We start from the raw sequence: 23,470 nt of genomic DNA, 5'->3' as shown, positions 1-23,470 counted from the left end.
TCAAAAACTAGGTCACTAGGTCAAATTAAAGAAAAATCTTGTGTATGCGATAGAGGCTGTATTTTTCAATTGATCTTCATGAATTTTGGTCAGAATGATTGCCTTGATAAAATCTAGGTCGAGTTTGAACATGGGTCATCTAGGGTCAAAAACTAGGTCATATCTAAGAAAATGCTTGTTTTATCGCAAGAGACCAATTTTTTGGTCCATCTTAATGAAAATTGGTCAGAATATTTGTTTCCATGAAATCACTAGGTCAGACATGTTTTACACTGTTATGGTGTGTTTCTTAGGTGAGCGACCTAGGGCCTTCTTGGCCCTCTTGTTCAATTGATCTTCATGAATATTGGTCAGAATGATTGCCTTGATGAAATCTAGGCCAAGTTCGAAAATGGGTCATCTTGGGTCAAAAACTAGGTCCTAGGTCAAATCAAGAAAAACCTTGTGTATGCGATAGAGGCTGTATTTTTCAAATATTCTTCATGAATATTGGTCAGAATGATAACCTTTAAAGAAATCTAGGCCGAGTTCGAAAAGGGTCATCTTGGGTCAAAAACTAGGTCACTAGGTCAAATCAAAGAAAAACCTTGTGTAAAGCGATAGAGGCTGTATTTTTCAATTGATCTTCATGAATATTGGTCAGAATGATTGCATTGATGAAAAACTAGGCCGGTTCGAAAATGGGTCATATCGGGTCAAAAAATAGGTCACTAGGTCAAATCAAGGAAAAACTTGTGTATGTGATAGAGGCTGTATTTTTCAACTGATCTTCATGAAATTTAGCCAGAATGATTACCTTGATAAAATTAGGTGAGTTCGAAAATGGGTCATCTGGGGTCAAAAAATTTTGGTCACTAGGTCAAATCGAAGACAAAACATTGTGTATGCAATGAGGATGTAGTTTTCCCAAATTTATCTTCATGAAATTTGGTCAGAGTGATTGCCTTGATGAAATCTAGGGTCGAGTTTGAATTTGGTTTATCTGAGATTTAAAAACTAGGTCACTAGGTCAAATTAAAAAAATCTTGTGTATGCGAAAGAGGCTGTTTTTTTTCAATTGATTTATGAAGTTTGGTCAGGATGATTGCCTTAATGAAATCTAGGTCGAATTGAATTTTGGGTCATCTGAGGTCAAAAACTAGGTCACTTGGTCAAATCAAAGAAAAAACTTGTGTATGTGATAGAGGCTGTATTTTCAATTGATCTTCATGAATTTTGGTCAGAATGATTGCCTTGATAAAATCTAAAGGGCGAGTTTGAACATGGGTCATCTAGGGTCAAAAACTAGGTCATATCTAAGAAAATGCTTGTTTTTTTCGCAAGAGACCAATTTTTTGGTCCAATTTTTAATGAAAATTGGTCAGAATATTTGTTTCCATGAAATCACCGGTCAAACATGTTTTTTCACGTTATGGGTGTTTCTTAGGTGAGCGACTAGGGCCATCTTGGCCCTTTTGGTCAGTTGATCTTCATGAATTTTGGTCAGAATGATTGCCTTGATAAAATCTAGGTCGAGTTTGAACATGGGCATCTAGGTTCAAAAACTAGGTCATATCTAAAAAATGCTTGTTTTATCGCAAGAGACCATTTTTTTGGTCCAATCTTAATGAAAATTGGTCAGAAATTTTGTTTCCATGAAAATCACTAGGTCAAACATGTTTTACACTGTTATGGAGTGTTTCTTAGGTGAGCGACCTAGGGCCATCTTGGCCCTCTTGTTTTTTGTTGGTCAATTTTCCTTAGAATTATTTCCCTTTAATTGTTCAAAAATCTACAGATTTGTACCGTGCTTGAGTCTTTATCATGATGTGATCTTGCACACTTATCATTCTTCTTGAGAATCTTAGAGCTTATTACAGAGTTACAGCCCTTGAAATAGCCGATATAGTTGATTTTTTGTTTGTGATGCTCATAGCTTAAAAAGGTATATGGCGTAGAATAATGAATCCCCCCGCCCCCCACATTTTTATTAGCCCACCATCATCAGATGGTGGGCTATTCAAATCACTCTGCGTCCATGGTCCGACGTCCGTCCTTCCGTTAACAATTTCTCGTTATCGCATCTCCTCAGAAACTACCCGGGGGATTTTGACCAAACTTTGTCAGAATGATGTAAATTTGGGCCCTATTTGTGTCCCCCCGAAAATCAGATGGTTCAACAATTCTTAGTGAGTTATGGCCCTTTGTTTATTTCTATAATTTACATAGATTTATATAGGGAAAAAACTTGAAAATCTTCTTGTCCAAAACCACAGAGCCTAGAGCTTTGATTTTTTGGTATGAAGCATTCATCTAGTGGTCCTATACCAAACTGATTCAATTAAATTTCCCCGGGGTTAATATGGGCCCCCCCCCAGGGGTCACATGGTTTTTTTAAGACTTATATAGGGGAAAAAACTTTGAAAAACCTCTATTCAAAAACACAGGCCTAGGGCTTTGATATTTTGTATGGAAAATTTTTTAGTGGTCTTCTACTAAGATTGTTCAAATTATTCCCCCGGGTCAAATATGGCCCCGCCCCGGGGGTCACATTGTTTACATAGACTTATATAGGGAAAGACTTTGAAAATCTTCTGTCCAAACCACAAAGCCTAGGGCTTTGGCATTTGTACATGTAGCATCATCTAGTGGTTCTCTACCAAGTTTGTTTTAAATCATCCCCTAGGGTCAATTATGGGCCCTGTCTGGGGGTCACATGGTTCATATAGACTTATATAGGGAAAAGCTTTTAAAATCTTTTTGTCAATTACCTGCAACATTTAAGTTTGGACCACCTGTATGGTTTTGAGTGGCAAGGTGAACCTTGACAGGAGTTGACCTTGATTTTGACCTAGTGACCTACTTTCACATTTCTGTAGCTACAGCCTTCAAATTTGGACCACATGCATAGTTTTTTTGTTGGTCAATTTTCCTTAGAATTATTTCCCTTTAATTGTTCAAAAATCTACAGATTTGTACCGTGCTTGAGTCTTTATCATGATGTGATCTTGCACACTTATCATTCTTCTTGAGAATCTTAGAGCTTATTACAGAGTTACAGCCCTTGAAATAGCCGATATAGTTGATTTTTTGTTTGTGATGCTCATAGCTTAAAAAGGTATATGGCGTAGAATAATGAATCCCCCCGCCCCCCACATTTTTATTAGCCCACCATCATCAGATGGTGGGCTATTCAAATCACTCTGCGTCCATGGTCCGACGTCCGTCCTTCCGTTAACAATTTCTCGTTATCGCATCTCCTCAGAAGCTACCAGGGGGATTTTGACCAAACTTTGTCAGAATGATGTATTGGTACCCTATTTGTGTCCCCCTGAAAATCAGACTGGTTCAACAATTCTTTAGTGAGTTATGGCCCTTTGTTTATTTCTATAATTTACATAGATTTATATAGGGAAAAACTTGAAAATCTTCTTGTCCAAAACCACAGAGCCTAGAGCTTTGATATTTGGTATGAAGCATCATCTAGTGGTCCTCTACCAAACTGATTCAAATTATTTCCCTGGGGTCTAATATGGCCCCGCCCCAGGGGTCACATGGTTTATATAGACTTATATAGGGAAAAACTTTGAAAAACCTCTTATTCAAAAACACAGGGCCTAGGGCTTTGATATTTTGTATGCGACATTATCTAGTGGTCTTCTACTAAGATTGTTCAAATTATTCCCCTAGGGTCAAATATGGCCCCGCCCCGGGGGTCACATTGTTTACATAGACTTATATAGGGAAAGACTTTGAAAATCTTCTTGTCCAAACCACAAAGCCTAGGGCTTTGGCATTTGTACATGTAGCATCATCTAGTGGTTCTCTACCAAGTTTGTTCAAATCATCCCCTAGGGTCAATTATGGCCCTGTCCTGGGGGTCACATGGTTCATATAGACTTATATAGGGAAAAGCTTTTAAAATCTTTTTGTCAATAACCTGCAACATTTAAGTTTGGACCACCTGTATGGTTTTGAGTGGCAAGGTGAACCTTGACAGGAGTTGACCTTGATTTTGACCTAGTGACCTACTTTCACATTTCTGTAGCTACAGCCTTCAAATTTGGACCACATGCATAGTTTTGTGCACTGAAAAAAACTTTGACCTTGATATTGACCTAGTACCTACTTTCACATTTTTGAAGGTACAGGCTTCAAATTTGGACCACATGCATAGTTTCGTGTTTCGAAATGATATTTGACCTTGATTTTGACCTAGTGACCTACTTTCACATTTCTCAAGCTACAGCCTTCAAATTTGGATCACATGCATAGTTTTGTGTTCCGAAATGAAATTTGACCTTCATTTTGACCTAGTGACCTACTTTCACATTTCTCAAGCTACAGCCTTCAAATTCACATGCATAATTTTGTGTACCGAAAGAAACTTTGACCTTTACATTGACCTAGTGACCTACTTTCACATTATTGAAGGTACAGGCCTCAAATTTGGACCACATGCCAAGTTCTGTGTTCCAAAATAAAATTTGACCTTGATTTTGACCTAGTTACTTACTTTCACATTTCTCGAGCTACAGTCATCAAATATGGACCTCTTGCATAGGTTTGTGTACCGAAACGAACTTTGACCTTAAGATTGACCTAGTGACCTACTTTCACATTTCTGTAGGTACAGGTTTCAAATTTAGACGTTCATGCATAGGATTGTGTACCGAAGCAAACTTTGACCTTGACATTGACCTGGTGACCTACTTTCACATTTTTGAATACACAGGTTTTAAATTTGGACCACATGTCGAGGGCTCAGAGCGAAACTAGTCTATCTGCTTCTATTTCTATATACACTTAGACTAGTTTCGCTCTAAGCCCTCGATGTATAGATTTGTATTCTGAAGTGTAATTTGACCTTGATTTTGACCTAGTGACCTACTTTCACATTTCTAAAGCTACAGCCTTCAAATTTGGACCACTTGCATAGTTTTGTGTACCAAAATAAACTTTGACCTTAAGATTGACCTAGTGACCTACTTTCAAATTTATCAAACTACAGCCTTTAAACTTTATGCACATACATAGTTTTGTGTACAAAGAACTTTGTCCTTGAAATTGATATAGTGGCCTACTTTCACATTTCTTAAGCTACAGGTTTCGAATTTTGACCACATGCACAGTGTTTTGTACGGAAATGAAATTTGACCTTGAGCTAGTCAATAAGTCTTAAAATTTGGAATTCTCAAAAATGGCACATTGGTGGGCGCCAAGATCACTCTGTGATCTCTTGTTTCTATTCAAATCACTCTGCGTCTGTGGTCCGTCGTCCTTCCGTCTGTCCGTCCGTTAACAATTTTTCGTTATTACATCTCAGAAACTACCAGAGGGATTTTGACCAAACTTTGTCAGAATGATGTATTGGTACCCTAGTTGTGTCCCCCTGAAAATCAGACAGGTTCAATAATTTTTATGCCCCCGGCATCTACTGATGCGGGAGGCATATAGTGATTGTCCTGTCCGTCTGTAAGACTTAAAGGTTAACCAAATGGGACCGTTTCGTCTAGCATCAATACCCCTTACTAGAATGACTTTATACTAAGGCAGATGTAACCTGTGACCATTCCCCATCTTCAGACATCACCTGACCTCAGTTTGACCTTGACCTCATTTTGGACTTAGGTTGCTTTATATGGGCCATCTCTTGGTTAACCAAATGGGACCGTTTTGTCTAGCATCAGTACCCCTTACTAGAATGACTTGATACTAATGCAGATGTAACTTGTGACCATTCCCCATCATCAGACATCACCTGACCTCAGTTTGAGCTTGACCTTGACCACATTTTGGACTTAAGTTGCTTTATATGGGCCATCTCTTGGTTAACCAAATGGGACTGTTTCGTCTAGCATCAATACTGCTTACAAGAATGAATTGATTCTAATGCAGATGTAACCTGTGACCATTTCTCATCTTCAGACATCACCTGACCTCAGTTTGACCTTGAACTTGACCTCGTTTTGGACTTGATTGCTTTATATGGGCCATCTTTTGGTTAACCAAATGGGACTGTTTCGTCTGGCATCAATACCCTTTACTAGAATGACTTGATACTAATGCAGATGTAACCTGTGACTATTCCTCATCTTCAGACATCATCTGACCTCAGCTTGACCTTGAACTTGACCTCCTTTTGGACTTGATTGCTTTATATGGGCCATCTCTTCGTTAACCAAATGGGACCGTTTTGTCTAACATCAATACACCTTACTAGAATGACTTGATACTAATGCAGATGTAACCTGTGACCATTCCTATCTTCAGACATCATCTGACCTCAGTTTGACCTTGAACTTGACCTCGTTTTTGGACTTAGGTTGCTTTGTATCGACAAGGATGCAACCGGGGGCATCAAGCGTTTATTGAACGCAGCTTCTTGTTTAGTGAGTTATGGCCCTTTGTTTATTTCTATAATTTACATAGATTTATATAGGGAAAAACTTTGAAATCTTTTTGTCCAAAACCACAGAGCCTAGGGCTTTGATATTTGGTATGAAGCATCATCTAGTGGTCCTCTACCAAGATGATTCAAATTATTTCCCTGGGTTCTAATTTGGCCCCGCCCCGGAGGTCACATGGTTTATATAGACTTATATAGGGAAAAACTTCTAAAAACCTCTTGTTCAAAACCACAGAGCCTAGGGCTTTGATATTTTGTATGTGACATCATCTAGTGGTCTTCTACTAAGATTGTTCAAATTATTCCCCTAGGTTCAAAAATGGCCCCGTCCCAGGGGTCACATGGTTTACATAGACTTATATAGGGAAAAGCTTTGAAAATCTTCTTGTCCAAACCACAAAGCCTAGGGCTTTGGCATTTGTAATGTAGCATCATCTAGTGGTTCTCTACCAAGTTTGTTCAAATTATCCCCCTAGGGTCAAATATAGCCCCGCCCTGGTGGTCACATGGTTCATATAGACTTATATAGGGAAACAATCTTCTTGTCAATAACCTACAACATTCAAATTTGGACCACCTGTATGGTTTTGAGTGGCAAGGTGAACCTTGACAGGAGTTGACCTTGATTTTGACCTAGGACCTACTTTCACATTTCTGTAGCTACAGTCTTCAAATTTGGACCACATGCAGTTTTATGCACTGAAAAAAACTTTGACCTTGACATTGACCTAGTGACCTACTTTCACATTTTTGAAGGTACAGGCTTCAATTTTGGACCACATGCATAGTTTCGTGTTCCGAAATGAAATTTGACCTTGATTTTGACCTAGTGACCTACTTTCACATTTCTCAAGCTACAGCCTTCAAATTTGGACACATGCATAGTTTTGTGTTCCGAAATAAAATTTGACCTTCATTTTGACCTAGTGACCTACTTTCACATCTCTCGAGCTACAGCCTTCAAATTTGGACCACTTGCATAGTTTTGTGTACCGAAACAAACTTTGACCTTTACATTGACCTAGTGACCTACTTTCACATTTTTGAAGGTACAGGCTTCAAATTTGGACCTCATGCATAGTTCTGTGTTCCGAAATAAAATTTGACCTTGATTTTGACCTAGTGACCTACTTTCACATCTCTCGAGCTACAGCCTTCAAATTTGGACCACTTGCATAGTTTTGTGTACCGAAATGAACTTTGACCTTAAGATTGACCTAGTGACCTACTTTGACATTTCCGTAGCTACAGGCTTCAAATTTAGACCACATGCATAGGATTGTGTACCGAAACAAACTTTGACCTTGACCTAGTGACCTACTTTCACATTTTCGAAGGTACAGGTTTTAAATTTGGACCACATGCATAGATTTGTGTTCTGAAGTGTAATTTGACCTTGATTTTGACCTAGTGACCTGCTTCCACATTTCTCAAGCTACAGCCTTCAAATTTGGACCACTTGCATAGTTTTGTGTACCGAAATAAACTTTGACCTTAAGATTGACCTGGTGACCTACTTTCAAATTTCTCAAACTACAGCCTTCAAACTTTATGCACATGCATAGTTTTGTGTACAAAGAACTTTGTCCTTGAAATTGATCTAGTGAACTACTTTCACATTTCTCAAGCTACAGCTTTCGAATTTGGACCACGTGCACACCCAACAAAAAGAAAGCATTCATTTTCTGTTAAATTGATTTTGACTATTGAAATTATTTGTTTCTTAGTAACATCCTTAACTTTTTGCTGTATATATTTTTTTGCCATTCCTCACCACAAACCCATTCCGTGGGGGATACCAATTCATCGAATTTGCTTGTTTAAAAAAGATACAACTTAATTTATCATATTTTGAAAATTCTTCAAAAATACAGTACACTTTAAAAAAGGGGGGCGGAAAAAGGGGGACGAAATGACCAACTTTGAAACGTCGAGGGGGACGAAATGACCAAATCAGGGACAAGTGGACTAGGGGACAAGTTGACTGTAAATCTTTGAAACTTGGTTGAAATATTGTTTGAACTTTACTTTTCTTTTTCAGGTAGTGTAAGCTTATCATATAGAGCTAATCATACAGAATTACTGTTCATGACGGTCAACTAAAATGTCAAACCTTAGAACAATCGTAACAATTGCTGTGCCAGCTGTGACTGCTTTGCTGGGTCTACTGTGGTATTTTGGGCGCAGAAAACAGCCAGCAGCTAGAAGATTGACAGATCCTCCAGATAAGAATAGACTGTCATCACAGACAGAAAGCTCTGCTTCAGATAATGGCCAGATAGCAGCCAATGTTTCAAAATCTGAGGCTTTAAACAGCCTCACTGGGAATGGTGGCTCAAATATTCGTGAAAATCCAGTATCAAGTGGCAGTTTAGAAAGGACAGGTCGTGATTGTCATTCTAATTGCAAAGGTGATAATAATTCTTTTAATACAGCTTCCGAGAACTTACATGCTGAATCGAGTATGACTGGTTCTGGTGATGCAACATGTGTTGAAGCTGCACCTGTAGAAGATTTGATTCATGAGACAGTAGTGAAATCATCTTTCACAGAATCTTGTAGTTCAGACAGAACATTCAATGAAAACTTTCTTGATGATTCCAAAGTTTCAGAGTCTGCCAAAACCCCATTGCAACTAATTGAAGAATCCATTATTACACCAATTGAAGTTGAAAATGTTCTAGCTGCTCCAGAGTTCTCTAGTCCCAAACCAGAACAAACTCATACAGCTGATATGTCTCAAGAAATCACTGACAAAATTGACACAGAAAGTTTATCCCTTAACACTCCAACTAATGTGTCTGACAATTGTGTTTTAAATGAAAATAAAATGGAAAATAGTGAGAATGAAGTGAAGGATTTGAACATTACAGCAGAATCTGGTAGTGAACCTGAAGATCAAACAGTTCAACAAACTGAACCATTAACACGATCATGGCATGAAGACATACCAGAAAATATGACAGATCTCAATGAAAATTTATCACTAAACTCACCTCCAGAAATTGACCATTGTGAACAAAATATTCCTGTAAGTTCAAACAGCAACAGCAGTACAATTCATGAGGCTGAAAGTTCAATGAAAATTGAGAGAACTGAAAGTGATCAGCTCCATGCTTCTGATAATATAGACTCAAAAATTGAGAACCAGTCGAATCAGTTGCTGTCCAGTCCAAGTTCCCGGACTGGTTTACAAACCGAAAAAACATCTGAAAACAACCATTCTGATTCTTCATCAAACTGTGATAATCTTAGTGAGGTTGGTATGATTTTCATGGCCGCCTTTGTAGCAGAGGGTGTTTATTGTTTTGCTCATGTCAGTCTGTCTGTTTTTAGCTCATCTGATTTTTTGAAAAAAAATGATGAGTTATTGTCATCACTTGAGCGGTTGTCGGCGTCGGCGTCGGCGTCTGCGTCGGCGTTGCCTGGTTAAGTTTTATGTTTAGGTCAGCTTTTCTCCTAAACTATCAAAGCTATTGCTTTGAAACTTGGAATACTTGTTCACCATCATAAGCTGACCCTGTATAGCAAGAAACATAACTCCATCTTGCTTTTTGCAAGATTTATGGCCCCTTATGTACTTAGAAAATATCAGATTTCTTGGTTAAGTTTTATGTTTAGGTCAACTTTTCTCCTAAACTATCAAAGCTATTGCTTTGAAACTTGGAATACTTGTTCACCATCATAAGCAGACCCTGTACATCAAGCAACATAACTCCATCTTGCTTTTTGCAAGATTTATTGCCCCTTTTGGACTTAGAAAATCAGTTTTCTTGGTTAAGTTTTATGTTTAAGTCAGCTTTTATCCTAAACTATCAAAGCTATTGCTTTAAAACTTGCAACACTTGTTCACCATCATAAGCTGACCCTGTATAGCAAGAAACATAACTCTGTCATGCTTTTTGCAAGATTTATGGCCCCTTTTGGACTTAGAAAATCAGTTTTCTTGGTTAAGTTTTATGTTTAGGTCAGCTTTTATCCTAACTATCAAAGCTATTGCTTTAAAACTTGCAACACTTGTTCACCATCATAAGTTGACCTGTATAGCAAGAAACATAACTCCATCCTGCTTTTTGCAATAATTATTGCCCCTTTTGGACTTAGAAAATCATTTTCTTGGTTGAGTATTATGTTTAAGTCAACTTTTCTCATAAACTATCAAAGCTATTGCTTTAAAACTTGCAACAGTTTTTCACCATCATAAGTGGACACTGTACATCAAGAAACATAACTCTATCCTGCTTTTTGCAAGAATGATGGCCCTTTTTAGACTGAGAAAATCATGGGTAGGACAATATTTCTATTACACAAAAAAATCAGATGAGCGTCAGCACCCGCAAGGCGGTGCTCTTGTTGTTAGTATATCATTTAATTGGTTTCCAATCAATGATACGAGAATGCTTGGGCGTACATTGGTCAAACTTCATAGGATGATTGCCTGTGGTCACTACATGACTCGGTCACTTAAGGGGTCAGAATGCCGAGAGCAGAGTGATCTCTGCTCACAACTAAAAAGGCTTATGATTTTATGATATGTATTGTAGTATTTCCAAACCAATATGCCACAGTACAGCAATGTACCAAATGATGTAAAATGTACTAAAAACGGAAAATAAATTACTTTGAACTTCTATCACTGGCTCTATTATGCAACAGCTATTCTAAATAATTTGCATAAACGCTCCGCCAGTTATCAGTCTTGTCACTGTACTTGTGTACTTTGCAGCATTTTTATGCCCCAATCATCAAAATTAGGGGCACATAGTGTTAGACCTGTCCTTATGTGCGTCTGTCCATGCACAGTTTTGTTCGGTCTATAACTTTGTTGTACTCTGTTGGATTTTGAAATAGTTTGGCTCAAAGGACCACAATCAGATGTCACATTCAAGACCCATACCACTACCTTAAAGGTCAGGGAGGAAGGGGAGGTTCTTCAAGACCCATGCCCCTACCATAAAGGTCAGGAGGTCAGAGGCCAAATATTTAAGGAATTTTTTCTGTGTGTTTTATGCTAATAATAGACCTTGGTGGTCTAAACCATTGTATTTTCTACAGTATGGAAGAAAACTGTTCATTTGCAGACAAAAAAGTGGTAATATAATAAAATCATATCACAAGTCAATTTTAGTTGGGACTATTTGAAAGTTTTCAAATCGTAATGGTTTTTGTAATCACCCTTTAGTTGTCATTGGCACAAAAGTTTTGCATATAAACTTTCAAACGGTCACACATGTCTTTGGCATCATTAGGAGACCTCCTAGGAGAAGTTACTTAACTCTAGCATGTCTTTAGTATCATGAGTTGAACTCCTAGGATAAGATGCATAACTCTAGCTTTTTTATTTTGTCAAAATTATGTCCCCTTTTATGCCTCTTTTCAAAAAAGCGGGAGGAGCGGGGAGAGAATTGCTTTGCACCTGTCCGTCGTGTCAGTTGGTCCTTAGAGTGAACAGTTTCCACCCAACAACTTGAGAACCACTTGACCCAGAACATTCAAACTTGATAGTATGATTTGGCTGATAAAGTAGATGACCCCTAATGTTTTTGGGATCAACAAGTCAAAGATCAAGGTCACAGGGGCCTGAACCTTGAAAACAGTTTCTACTCATTAACTGGAGAGCAACTTGACCTAGAACATTCAAACACAGTAGCATGATTGGGCTTAAGTAGATGACCGCTGTTGTTTTTTGGTTTAATAGGTCAAAGGTCACATGCCCGAACCTTGAAAATGGTTTCCGCTCCAAAAGTTGAGAACCACTTGACCCTGAACCTTCAAGTTTGATGGCATGATTGGGCTTATGAAGTAGAAGACCCCTTACTGTTTTGGGGATCAATAGGTCAAGGTCACAGGGGCCCTGAAACCTTAAAAGCAGTTTCCCCTCAGTAAATTGAGAATCACTTGACCAAGAACTTTCAAACTATATAGCATAATTGGACTTATCAAGTAGATGACCCCTCTTGATTTCGGGGTCAAAGGTCAAAGTCACATGGGCCTCAGTTTTGAAAATGGTTTCCGCTCTGTGACTAGAAACACTTAGCCTAGAACATTCAAACTTGATAGCCTGATTGGGCTTATCAAGTAGATGACCCCTTAGTATTGTTTTTTGGGGCTAGTAAATCAAAGGTCAAGGTCAAAGGGGCCTTAACCTGGAAGATTTCTGCTCCATAACTTGAGAACCACTTGATCCAGAACCTTCAAACTTTATAGCATGATTGGGCTTATGAAATACATGACCCCTATTATTGATTTTTGGATCAGTAGGCCGAAGGGCAAGGTCACAGGGACCTGAACATTGAAAAGTATTTCTGCACATGTGGTAACTTGAGAACCGCTTGACCCACAACATTCAAACTTGATAGCATGATTGGGTTTATAAATAAGATGACACCAATTGTTTTTTAGGTCAGTAAGTCAAAGGTCAAGTTCACAGGGGCCTGAACCTTGAAATTGCTTTCTTCTTAATAATCTGAGAATCATTGACCCAGTGTCTTTAATATTGATAGCATGATTGGGCTGATGAAGATGGTCCCTATTGTTTTTGGGGTCAACAGGTCAAAGATCAAGGAGCAGCCTGAACTTTGAAAACAGTTTCTGCTGAAAAACTTGAGAACCGAACCTTCAACATTGATAGTTGATTGGGCTTATCAAGTAGATTACCCTTATTGTTTTTTGGTTCAGTAGGTCAAAGGTTAAGGTCAAAGGGGCCTCAACTTTGAAAACAGTTTCTGCTGAGCAACTTGAGAACCACTTGACCCAAAACTTTAAAACTTAAAGAGCACAATTGGGCTTATCAAGTAGATAACCCCTATTGTTTTAAGGGTCAATAGGTCAAAGGTCAAGGTCACTGGGACCTGAACCTTGAAAACGGTTTCTGCTATTTAAGACACATTTGACCCAGAACTTTCAAATTTGATAGTCTGATAGGAATCATCAAGTAGATGAATCCTATTGCATTTAGGTCAAAGATCACATGGTCCTGAACCTTGATAATTGGTTTCCTTTCAATAACTTGAGAACCACTTGACCCAGAACCTTCAACCTTGATAGCATGATTGGGCTTATCAAGTAGAAAGCCTTTATTGGTTTTGAGGTCAGAAGGTCAAGGTCACAGGGGCCTCAACTTTGAAAATGGTTTCTGCTTAATGACTTGAGAACCATTTAACCAAGAACTTTAAAACTTGTTGGCATGGTTGGCCTTATGAAGTACATTATCGCGATTGTTTTAAGGGCCAGTAGGTTAAAGATCAATGTCACAGGGACCTGAACATTGAAAATATTTCTGCATGGTAACTTGAGAACCTCTTCTCCCACAATGTTCAAACTTGATAGAATTATTGGGTTTATGAAGTAGATGACCCTTATTGTTTTTTCTTTGGCATCATGAAATAACCTCATATTGCAAATTAGATTTTCACAGTTTTGCATGTAAACATGTTTCTCATGGCCCATTTGTTGAAGTTTCCCATTTATCTTTTCTAAATTTGTGTCTTTTAGCGACTACATACAGTATTTATTAGCTCACCTGTCACAAAGTGACAAGGTGAGCTTTTGTGATCGCGCGGTGTCCGTCGTCCGTCCGTGCGTTCGTAAACTTTTGCTTGTGACCACTCTAGAGGTCACATTTTTCATGGGATCTTTATGAAAGTTGGTCAGAATGTTCATCTTGATGATATCTAGGTCAAGTTCGAAACTGGGTCACGTGCCATCAAAAAACTAGGTCAGTAGGTCTAAAATAGAAAAACCTTGTGACCTCTCTAGAGGCCATATATTTCACAAGATCTTCATGAAAATTGGTCAGAATGTTCACCTTGATGATATCTAGGTCAAGTTCGAAACTGGGTCACGTGCCATCAAAAACTAGGTCAGTAGGTCTAAAAATAGAAAAAACCTTGTGACCTCTCTAGAGGCCATATTTTTCATGAGATCTTCATGAAAATTGGTCAGAATGTTTATCTTGATGATATCTAGGTCAAGTTCGAAACTGGGTCACGTAGGGTCAAAAACTAGGTCATTAGGTCTAAAAATAGAAAAACCTTGTGACCTCTCTAGAGGCCATATTTCTCAATGCATCTTCATGAAAATTGGTCAGAATGTTCATCTTGATGATATCTAGGTCAAGTTCGAAACTGGGTCACGTGGGGTTAAAAACTAGGTCAGTAGATCTAAAAATAGAAAAACCTTGTGACCTCTCTAGAGGCCATATTTTCATGAGATCTTCATGAATATTGGTCAGAATGTTCACCTTGATGATATCTAGGTCAAGTTCGAAACGGGTCATGTGGGGTCAAAAACTAGGTCAGTAGATCTAAAATAGAAAAACCTTGTGACCTCTCTAGTGGCCATATTTCTCAATGGATCTTCATGAAAATTGGTCAGAATGGTCACCTTGATGATATCTAGGTCAAGTTCCAAACTGGGTCATTGTGCAGTCAAAAACTAGGGTCAGTAGGTCTAAAAATAGGAAAACCTTGTGACCTCTCTAGAGGCGATATTTTTCAATGGATCTTCATGAAAATTGGTCAGAATGTTTACCTTGAAGATATCTAGGTCAAGTTCGAAACTGGGTCACGTGGGGTTAAAAACTAGGTCAGTAGATCTAAAAATAGAAAAACCTTGTGACCTCTCTAGAGGCCATATTTTTCATGAGATCTTCATGAATATTGGTCAGAATGTTCATCTTGATGATATCTAAGTCAGAATCGAAACTGGGTCATGTGGGGTCAAAAACAAGGTCAGTAGGTCTAAAAATAGAAAAAACCTTGTGACCTCTCTAGAGGCCATATTTCTCAACGGATCTTCATGAAAATTGGTGAGAATGTTCAGCTTGATGATATCTAGGTTAGGTCCTAACTGGGTCATGTGCGGTCAAAAACTAGGTCAGTAGGTCGAAAAATAGAAAAACCTTGTGACCTCTCTAGAGGCCATATTTTTCACGAGATCTTCATGAAAATTGGTGAGAATGTTCACCTTGATGATATCTAGGTCAAGTTTAAAAGTGGGTCACGTGCCTTCAAAAACTAGGTCATTAGGTCAAATAATAGAAAAACCTTGTGACCTCTCTAGAGGCCATATTTTTCAATGGATCTTCATGAAAATTGGTCAGAATTTTTTATCTTGATGATATCTAGGTCACATGTGCTCAAAAACTAGGTCACTATGTCAAATAATAGAAATAACGATGTCATACTCAGTTGAACACTGGGTCATGTGGAGATAGGTGAGCGATTCAGGACCATCATGGTCCTCTTGTTGCTCTAACTACACATGTTGAAATTCATAATTATAAATTAAACCAATTAACATAGATTAATGATAACGGCAAGTGGCTTGAATAAGATATTGGCACAGCATATTGATATCTTATTGCAGGCCTCCAATGACAGCGGTAAAGGTGGAAGTGTTCAAGAGAATACGGGCACATCGCCCCCTGATGAGGACCGCTTATTTGAATTCAACATACCATCGGATCTTTGTGGACTGTTTATAGGTACACGTGGAAAAACAATCAAGATGATTAGTCAGCAGTCTGGAACAAAGATACGGTTACAGAATAACCCGTATACTCGAGATTATCAGATTTGTGTCATAGAAGGTACGAAGACTTATGATAAAAATAATCTAATTTGTTGGCATGATATTTTATGGTTTTGGGCCCAAACTGTTATAATGATTCTCAGAGTTTAAAGACAGAAATAAATATAATTATTTTTAGCTTGACTACCATAATCGGCCGAATATAGGTCACACTCGTGTATAGGACGCAGTGAAAAAATATCAGAAGAATTCTGGAAAAATGCTTATACCCACTTACCACTTATCTGAATTCATGTTTGTCCGAAATTCGCTGTAGTTTCTATGAACTCGCCGTTTTTTGTTTAATCATTGTCGATGTTTTTGGATGTTGTAGCAAGTATTTAAATTAAAAAGCATAAACTCTGTGTAAGCACTAAACTGCCGCATCCTTTGACCACTCCATGAATATTGACGCCAGTGAAAACGAAAGAACACTTTGGCACGTGGCGGTAAAATGACGTAATTTCAAGACTGGTTTGCAAATTGTTTTGAACATTACGGACCAGCAACTATGATCATATTGGATCAGTCTAAAATCTCGCATGCACATGTTTACAATTGCCTCTGGGTATGACTAAACGGTTAATTGTTTGCAGATTGTGACAGTAGGTGTAAGATAAGTAATGCCTTGGGCGTGAATTTCTCGATGAACAAGAGGTTTATAGACAACTATCAAAATTATGTCTCCCCCAGGAGACATATTGTTTTTGCCCTGTCCGTCCATCCATCCGTCCGTACGTCACACTTCATTTCCGAGCAATAACTGGAGAACCATTTGACCTAGAACCTTCAAACTTCATAGGGTTGTAGGGCTGCTGGAGTAGACGACCCCTATTGTTTTTGGGGTCACTCCGTCAAAGGTCAAGGTCACAGGGGCCTGAACATTATAAACCATTTCCGATCAATAACTAGAGAACCACTTGACCCAGAGTGTTGAAACTTCATAGGATGATTGGCCATGAAGAGTAGATGACCCCTATTGATTTTGGGGCACTCCGTCGAAGGTCAAGGTCACAGGGGCCTGAACATTGAAAACCATTTCCGATCAATAACTAGAGAACCACTTGACCCAGAGTGTTGAAACTTCATAGGATGATTGGTCATGAAGAGTAGATGACCCCTATTGATTTTGGGGTCACTCCGTCAAAGGTCAAGGTCACAGGGGCCTGAACATTATAAACCATTTCCGATCAATAACTAGAGAACCACTTGACCCAGAATGTTGAAACTTCATAGGATGATTGATCATGAAGAGTAGATGACCCCCATTGATTTTGGGGTCACTCCATCAAAGGTCAAGGTCACGGGCCTGAACATGGAAAACCATTTCCGATCAATAACTGGAGAACCACTTGACCCATAATGTTGAAACTTCATAGGATGATTATACATGCAAAGTAGATGACCCCTATCAATTTTGAGGTCACTCCATTAAAGGTCAAGGTCACAGGGGCCTGAACATTGAAAACCATTTCCGGTCAGTAACTTGAGAACCACTTAACCCAGAATGTTGAAACTTAATAGGAAGATTGGTCATGCAGAGTAGATGACCCCTAACGATTTTGGGGTCACTCTGTGAAAGGTCAAGGTCACAGGGGCCTGAACATTGAAAACCATTTCCGGTCAGTAACTTGAGAACCACTTGACCCAGAATGATGAAACTTCATAGGATGATTGGCCATGCAGAGTAGATGACCCCTAACGATTTTAGGGTCACTCTGTTAAAGGTCAAGGCCACAGGGGCCTGAACATGGAAAACCATTTCCAATCAATAACTTGAGAACCTCTCGACCCAGAATGTTGAAACTTCAAAGGATGATTGTTCATGCAGAGTAAATGACCCCTATTGTTTTTGGGGTCACTCCGTTAAAGGTCAAGGTCACAGAGGCCTGAACATTGATAACCAGTTCCGATCAATAACTTGAGAACCACTTGACCCAGAATGTTGAAACTTAATAGGATGATTGGACATGCAAAGTAGATGACCCCTATCTATTTTGAGGTCACTTGATCAAAGGTCAAGGTCACAGGAGCCTGAACAGTGACTTGAGAACCACTAGGCCAAGAGTGTTGAAATTTATTTTGCGGGATGACTGGACATGCCAAGTAGATGATCCCTATTGCAGCCAACCATCAGTGTCTCTTTTGACTTTCGCTCCTGACCCCTATTGACTTCTTGCCTATAGGACTTTGCATTAGGGGAGACATGCGCTTTTTTACAAAAGCATTTTCTAGTTATGTTTGAAGATTAGATAATCGATTTCCGGCTACCTGAAATGGAGTTCTAAGTATTTTAATGCAAAATGTGTGAAAACACGCCGAGAAAGTTTTACACAGGTCTAGTTAAAAACTTATTGATCAGTTACAGAAATGCGTTGTAAAATATATTTTAATGAAAAACAACATTTATTTATCTTTTACGCAAGCTCTAAATTTTACATTTTATACAAAGGTAATTTAAGACGCCAGGTCCCGATACCGGCTGTAAGCTATGCCCGAGTCATTGGTATTTACACACCTTGAATTCTCTTCAATATACTGTAAAATCATTTAATTTCGTGGGCATAAAATTTCGTGGTTTTAGTCTAAACGGCAATTTCGTGGGCATATGAATTCGTGGATTTCAACTTTCGAACATAAAATGAAAGGAAATTTTACTTGTTTGTATGAATTAAATTTCGTGGATTGACTCAACCACGAAAGCCACGAAAATTAGTCCCCCACGAATATTAATGATTTCTCAGTATCTCCTTATTTAATGTTTTGATGCACTTTCTCTTTATTAACAAGGTTTTAAAAACAAACTGGTTATTAGATTGGCGAATGTTGTTGGGCAGCGTCAACTTTTGGTTTCTGCTCAGTTACCTGAGTTAGAGTGACCGATTCAAGTGAAACTTGGAATATAGGTAGCTTGCATAGAAAAGGAGTTTGGGATTGCATATGATGTCACTAGGATCAAGGTCACTGTTGTTAAAATTTTCTATGTTTCTTGACTCTGTGATTACTTGATGGATTTGCTTCAAACTTGCGTACTCATTAGTCACTATTACCCACATCATATGGCACAAGGGTCATAACTCTCACTCCTATGTTCATGATTTATCCCCCTTTTTACTTAGAATTTCAGGTTAAAGTTTTCGTGCACTTTTTCTCTGTTGGTAAATGGATTTGATTCAAACTGAAACTAGTTGTTCTACATCATTACCCACATCATATGACACAAGGTACCAAACTCATTTTTAGCTCATCTGATTTTTTTTTTTAAATGATGAGTTATTGTCATCACTTGATCGGCGTTGGCGCTGCCTGGTTAAGTTTTATGTTTAGGTCAGCTTTTCTCCTAAACTATTAAAGCTGTTGCTTTAAAACTTGCAACACTTGTTCACCATCTGACTCTGTACAGCAAGATACATAACTCCATCCTGCTTTTTGCAAGAATTATGGCCCCTTTTGGACTTAGAAAATCAGATTTCTTGGTTAAGTTTTATGTTTAGGTCAACTTTTCTCCTAAACCATCAAAGCTATTGCTTTAAAACTTGCAACACTTGTTCACCATTGAAAGATGACTCGGTACAGCAAGAAACATAACTCCATCCTGCTTTTTGTAAGAATTATGACCCTTTTGGACTAAGAAAATGTCAGATTTCTTGGTTAAGTTTTGCGTTTAGGTAAACTTTTCTCCTTTACGGTTAAAGCAGTTGCTTTAAATCTTGGAGCAGTTATTTGCCATTTAAAGCTGACACTGCACAGCAAGTACCGTAACTCTGTATTGCCTTTTGCAAGAATTATGGCCCCTTTTGGACTTAGAAAATCATGGGTAGGTCAATATTTCTATTATACAGAGACAAAAAATCAGATGAGCGTCTGCACCCGCAAGGCGGTGCTTTTGTTCATGAAGTATGCCCCCATTTTAGCTTGGTTATTCAAAGAATAGGTAGAGCTATTGGACTCACCGATGTGTCGGCGTTGGTCCCCATTTGGTTAAGTTTTTAGCTCACCTGTCACAAAGTGACAAGGTGAGCTTTTGTGATCGCGCGGTGTCCGTCGTCCATCCGTGCGTGCGTGCGTCCGTAAACTTTTGCTTGTGACCACTCTAGAGGTCACATTTTTCATGGGATCTTTATGAAAGTTGGTCAAAATGTTCATCTTGATGATATCTAGGTCAAGTTCGAAAGTGGGTCACTTGCCTTCAAAAACTAGGTCAGTAGGTCAAATAATAGGAAAACCTTGTGACCTCTCTAAAGGCCTTATTTTTCATGGGATCTGTATGAAAATTGGTCAGAATGTTCATCTTGATGATATCTAGGTCAAGTTTAAAACTGGGTCACGTGCCATCAAAAACTAGGTCAGTAGGTCTAAAAATAGAAAAACCTTGTGACCTCTCTAGAGGCCATATGTTTCACAAGAATTTCATGAAAATTGGTCAGAATGTTCACCTTGATTATATCTAGGTCAAGTTCGAAACTGGGTCACGTGCCTTCAAAAACTAGATCAGTAGGTCAAATAATAGAAAAACCTTGTGACCTCTCTAAAGGCCATATTTTTCATGGGATCTGTATGAAAGTTGGTCTGAGTGTTCATCTTGATGATATCTAGGTCAAGTTCGAAACTGGGCCACATGCGTTCAAAAACTAGGTCAGTAGGTTTAAAAATAGAAAAACCTTGTGACCTCTCTAGAGGCCATATATTTCACGAGATCTTCATGAAAATTGGTCAGAATGTTCATCTTGATGATATCTAAATCAAGTTCTAAAGTGGTTCACGTGCCATCAAAAACTAGGTCAGTAGATCAAATAATAGAAAAACCTTGTGACCTCTCTAGAGGCCATATTTTTCATTGGATCTGTATGAAAGTTGGTCTGAATATTCATCTTGATGATATCTATGTCAAGTTCGAAACTGGGTCACATGCCTTCAAAAACTAGGTCAGTAGGTCAAATAATAGAAAAACGTTGTGACCTCTCTAAAGGCCATATTTTTCATGGGATCTGTATGAAAATTGGTCTGAATGTTCATCTTGATGATATCTAGGTCAAGTTCGAAACTGGGTCAACTGCATCAAAAACTAGGTCAGTAGGTCTAAAAATAGGAAAACCTTGTGACCTCTCTAGAGGCCATACTTGTGAATGGATCTTCATGAAAATTGGTCAGAATGTTCACCTTGATGATATCTAGGACAAGTTTGAAACTGGGTCATGTGCTCTAAAAAACTAGGTCAGTAGGTCAAATAATAAAAATAACCTTGTGACCTCTCTAGAGTCCGTACTTTTCATAGGATCTGTATGAAAGTTGGTCCGAATGTTCATCTTGATGATATTTAGGTCAAGTTTGAAACTTTGTCAACTGCGGTAAAAAACAAGGTCAGTAGGTCTAAATTATTAAAATCTTTTGACCTCTCTAGAGGCCATATTTTTCAATGGATCTTCATGAAAATTGGTGAGAATGTTCACCTTGATGATATCTAGGTCAGTTTCGAAACCGGGTCACGTGCGGTCAAAAACTAGGCCAGTAGGTATAAAAATAGAAAAACCTTATGACCTCTCTAGAGGCCATATTTTTCATGAGATCTTCATGAAAATTAGTGAGAATGTTCACCTTGATGATATTTAGGTAAAGTTCAAAACAGGGTCACGTACCTTCGAAAACTAGGTCAGTAGGTCAAATAATAGAAAAACCTTGTTACCTGTCTAGAGACCATATTTTTCAATGGATCTTCATGAAAATTGGTCAGAATTTTTATCTTGATAATACCTAGGTCAAGTTCAAAACTATGTCAAATAATTGAAGAAACGACGTCATACTCAAAACTGGGTCATGGGGAAGAGGCGAGCGATTCAGGACCATCATGGTCCTCTTGTTATAAGTAAGCTGGTATCTCAGTAATTAATTGCAGGAATTGATTGAAACTTCAACACTAACTCACTGTGATAAACTGACTTACATTGCACAAGTTCCATAGCTCTATTTTGCTTTTTTACAAAATTATGCCCCTTTTTCGAGGTAGAAAATTTTTGGTTAAGGTTTTATAATTATGTAAGCTGATATCTCAGTACACTTGTTCACTGTGATGATCTGACATGCAGTGTACAGGTTTCATAATTCTGCTTTGCATTTTTAGCTCACCTGTCACATAGTGACAAGGTGAGCTTTTGTGATCACCATTCGTCCGTCGTCCCTCTTCTGTGCATCAGTGCGTCCGTGGTTTCATTTATGATTTTATTTTAACCAAACTTGCATACAACTTGTATCCCCATAATATATCGGTTCCTTTCTTCAACCGGCCAGATCCCTTTATAGGTTCCAGAGTTAAGGCCCCTGAAAGGGCCAAAATTAGCTATTTTGACCTTGTCTGCACAATAGCAGCTTTATTTATGATTTGATTTTTACCAAACTTGCACACAACTTGTATCACCATAAGATCTCCACTAATGGGAACGGATTGAAACTTCACACAATTGTCCATTGTCATGAGCTTATACGCATTGTACAGGTTCCATAACTCTGTTTTGCAATTTTACAAAATTATGCCTCTTTTGATTGTATATTTATTCAATTGACAAGGCTGTTGAATAGTCGAGCGTTGCTTTCGTTACTTATAACGTAAGGTTAATTTTGTTGCATTTTCACTATATCTATGTTATTACAGAAGGGATTTGATTCAAACTTAAATATTTGTTCCACATCATCACCCACAGCATTTGACACAATGGCCCTGGTATTAATATTTTATCAATGATCCCCCTTTTTACTTAGAATTCCAGGTTAAAGTTTTGATGCACTTTCGCTATATCTCTGTTGTTATCAAACGGATTGATTGTTGTACCAATATTTCATGAATTATGCCTCCTTTTTACTCAGAATTTTAGTTTAATTGTGGTGCACTTTCACTATATCTTTGTTATTACTTAATGAATTTGATTCAAACTTAAAACAGTTCTTTCATCATCATATGACTCAAGGTCCATAACTCAGGTGCAAATATTTAATGAATTATGTCCCCTTTTTACTTAGAATTTCAGTTTGATGCTTTTCACCATTTCTCTGTTGTTACTGAATGGACTTGATTCAAACTTAAAATGGTTGTTCCACATCATCTACTACATCATATGAGGCAGGGTCTATTACAGGTTCAAGTTGTGATGCACTTTTGCTTTATCTCCGTTATTATTAAATAGATTTGATTCAAATTTCAAATTGATGTTCCACATGATATGAAATATGGTGCATTACTTTTGCAGAATTTTCCAAAAATTATGTCCCTTTTATACTTATTTAATGTTTTGATACACTTTGTCTCTATCTCTGTTATTACTAAATACATTTGTCACAGACTTAAGCTGTTGGCCAATATCTTCATCCACATTTGAGATTTTAAACACTCCAGTGACAGCTTCAGCTTCCTCAAATGTGCCCAATTTCACTATCCAGCATCAGGCTTAATTTGGATTTAAGGGTCTTCCTTTAAAAACAGCATTATCCAATTAAAATAGCCCTTTAAATCAGTATGAT

General features: G+C 38.1%; 1 protein-coding gene across 2 annotated transcripts in view; it reads left to right on the top strand.

The window, feature by feature from the left end:
- The window catches only part of LOC123535159 (A-kinase anchor protein 1, mitochondrial-like), a 60,514-nt gene that overhangs the window by 26,181 nt on the left and 10,863 nt on the right, over positions 1-23,470 (top strand). For both annotated transcript variants that reach the window (XR_008366426.1, XM_053519540.1), the window contains exons 2-3: positions 8,430-9,647; positions 15,758-15,980. Coding sequence is in view for 1 of the 2 variants with exons in the window: in XM_053519540.1 (XP_053375515.1) it covers positions 8,493-9,647; positions 15,758-15,980 (1,378 nt within the window). In the remaining variant the exon portion in view is untranslated. The remainder of the gene's footprint in view (positions 1-8,429; positions 9,648-15,757; positions 15,981-23,470) is intronic.

Source organism: Mercenaria mercenaria, chromosome 12, assembly GCF_021730395.1.
Source record: "Mercenaria mercenaria strain notata chromosome 12, MADL_Memer_1, whole genome shotgun sequence".
Classification (NCBI taxonomy): Eukaryota; Metazoa; Mollusca; class Bivalvia; order Venerida; family Veneridae; genus Mercenaria; species Mercenaria mercenaria.
Note: the sequence above shows the minus strand (reverse complement) of the source record. Positions and strands in the feature narration are given on the sequence as shown.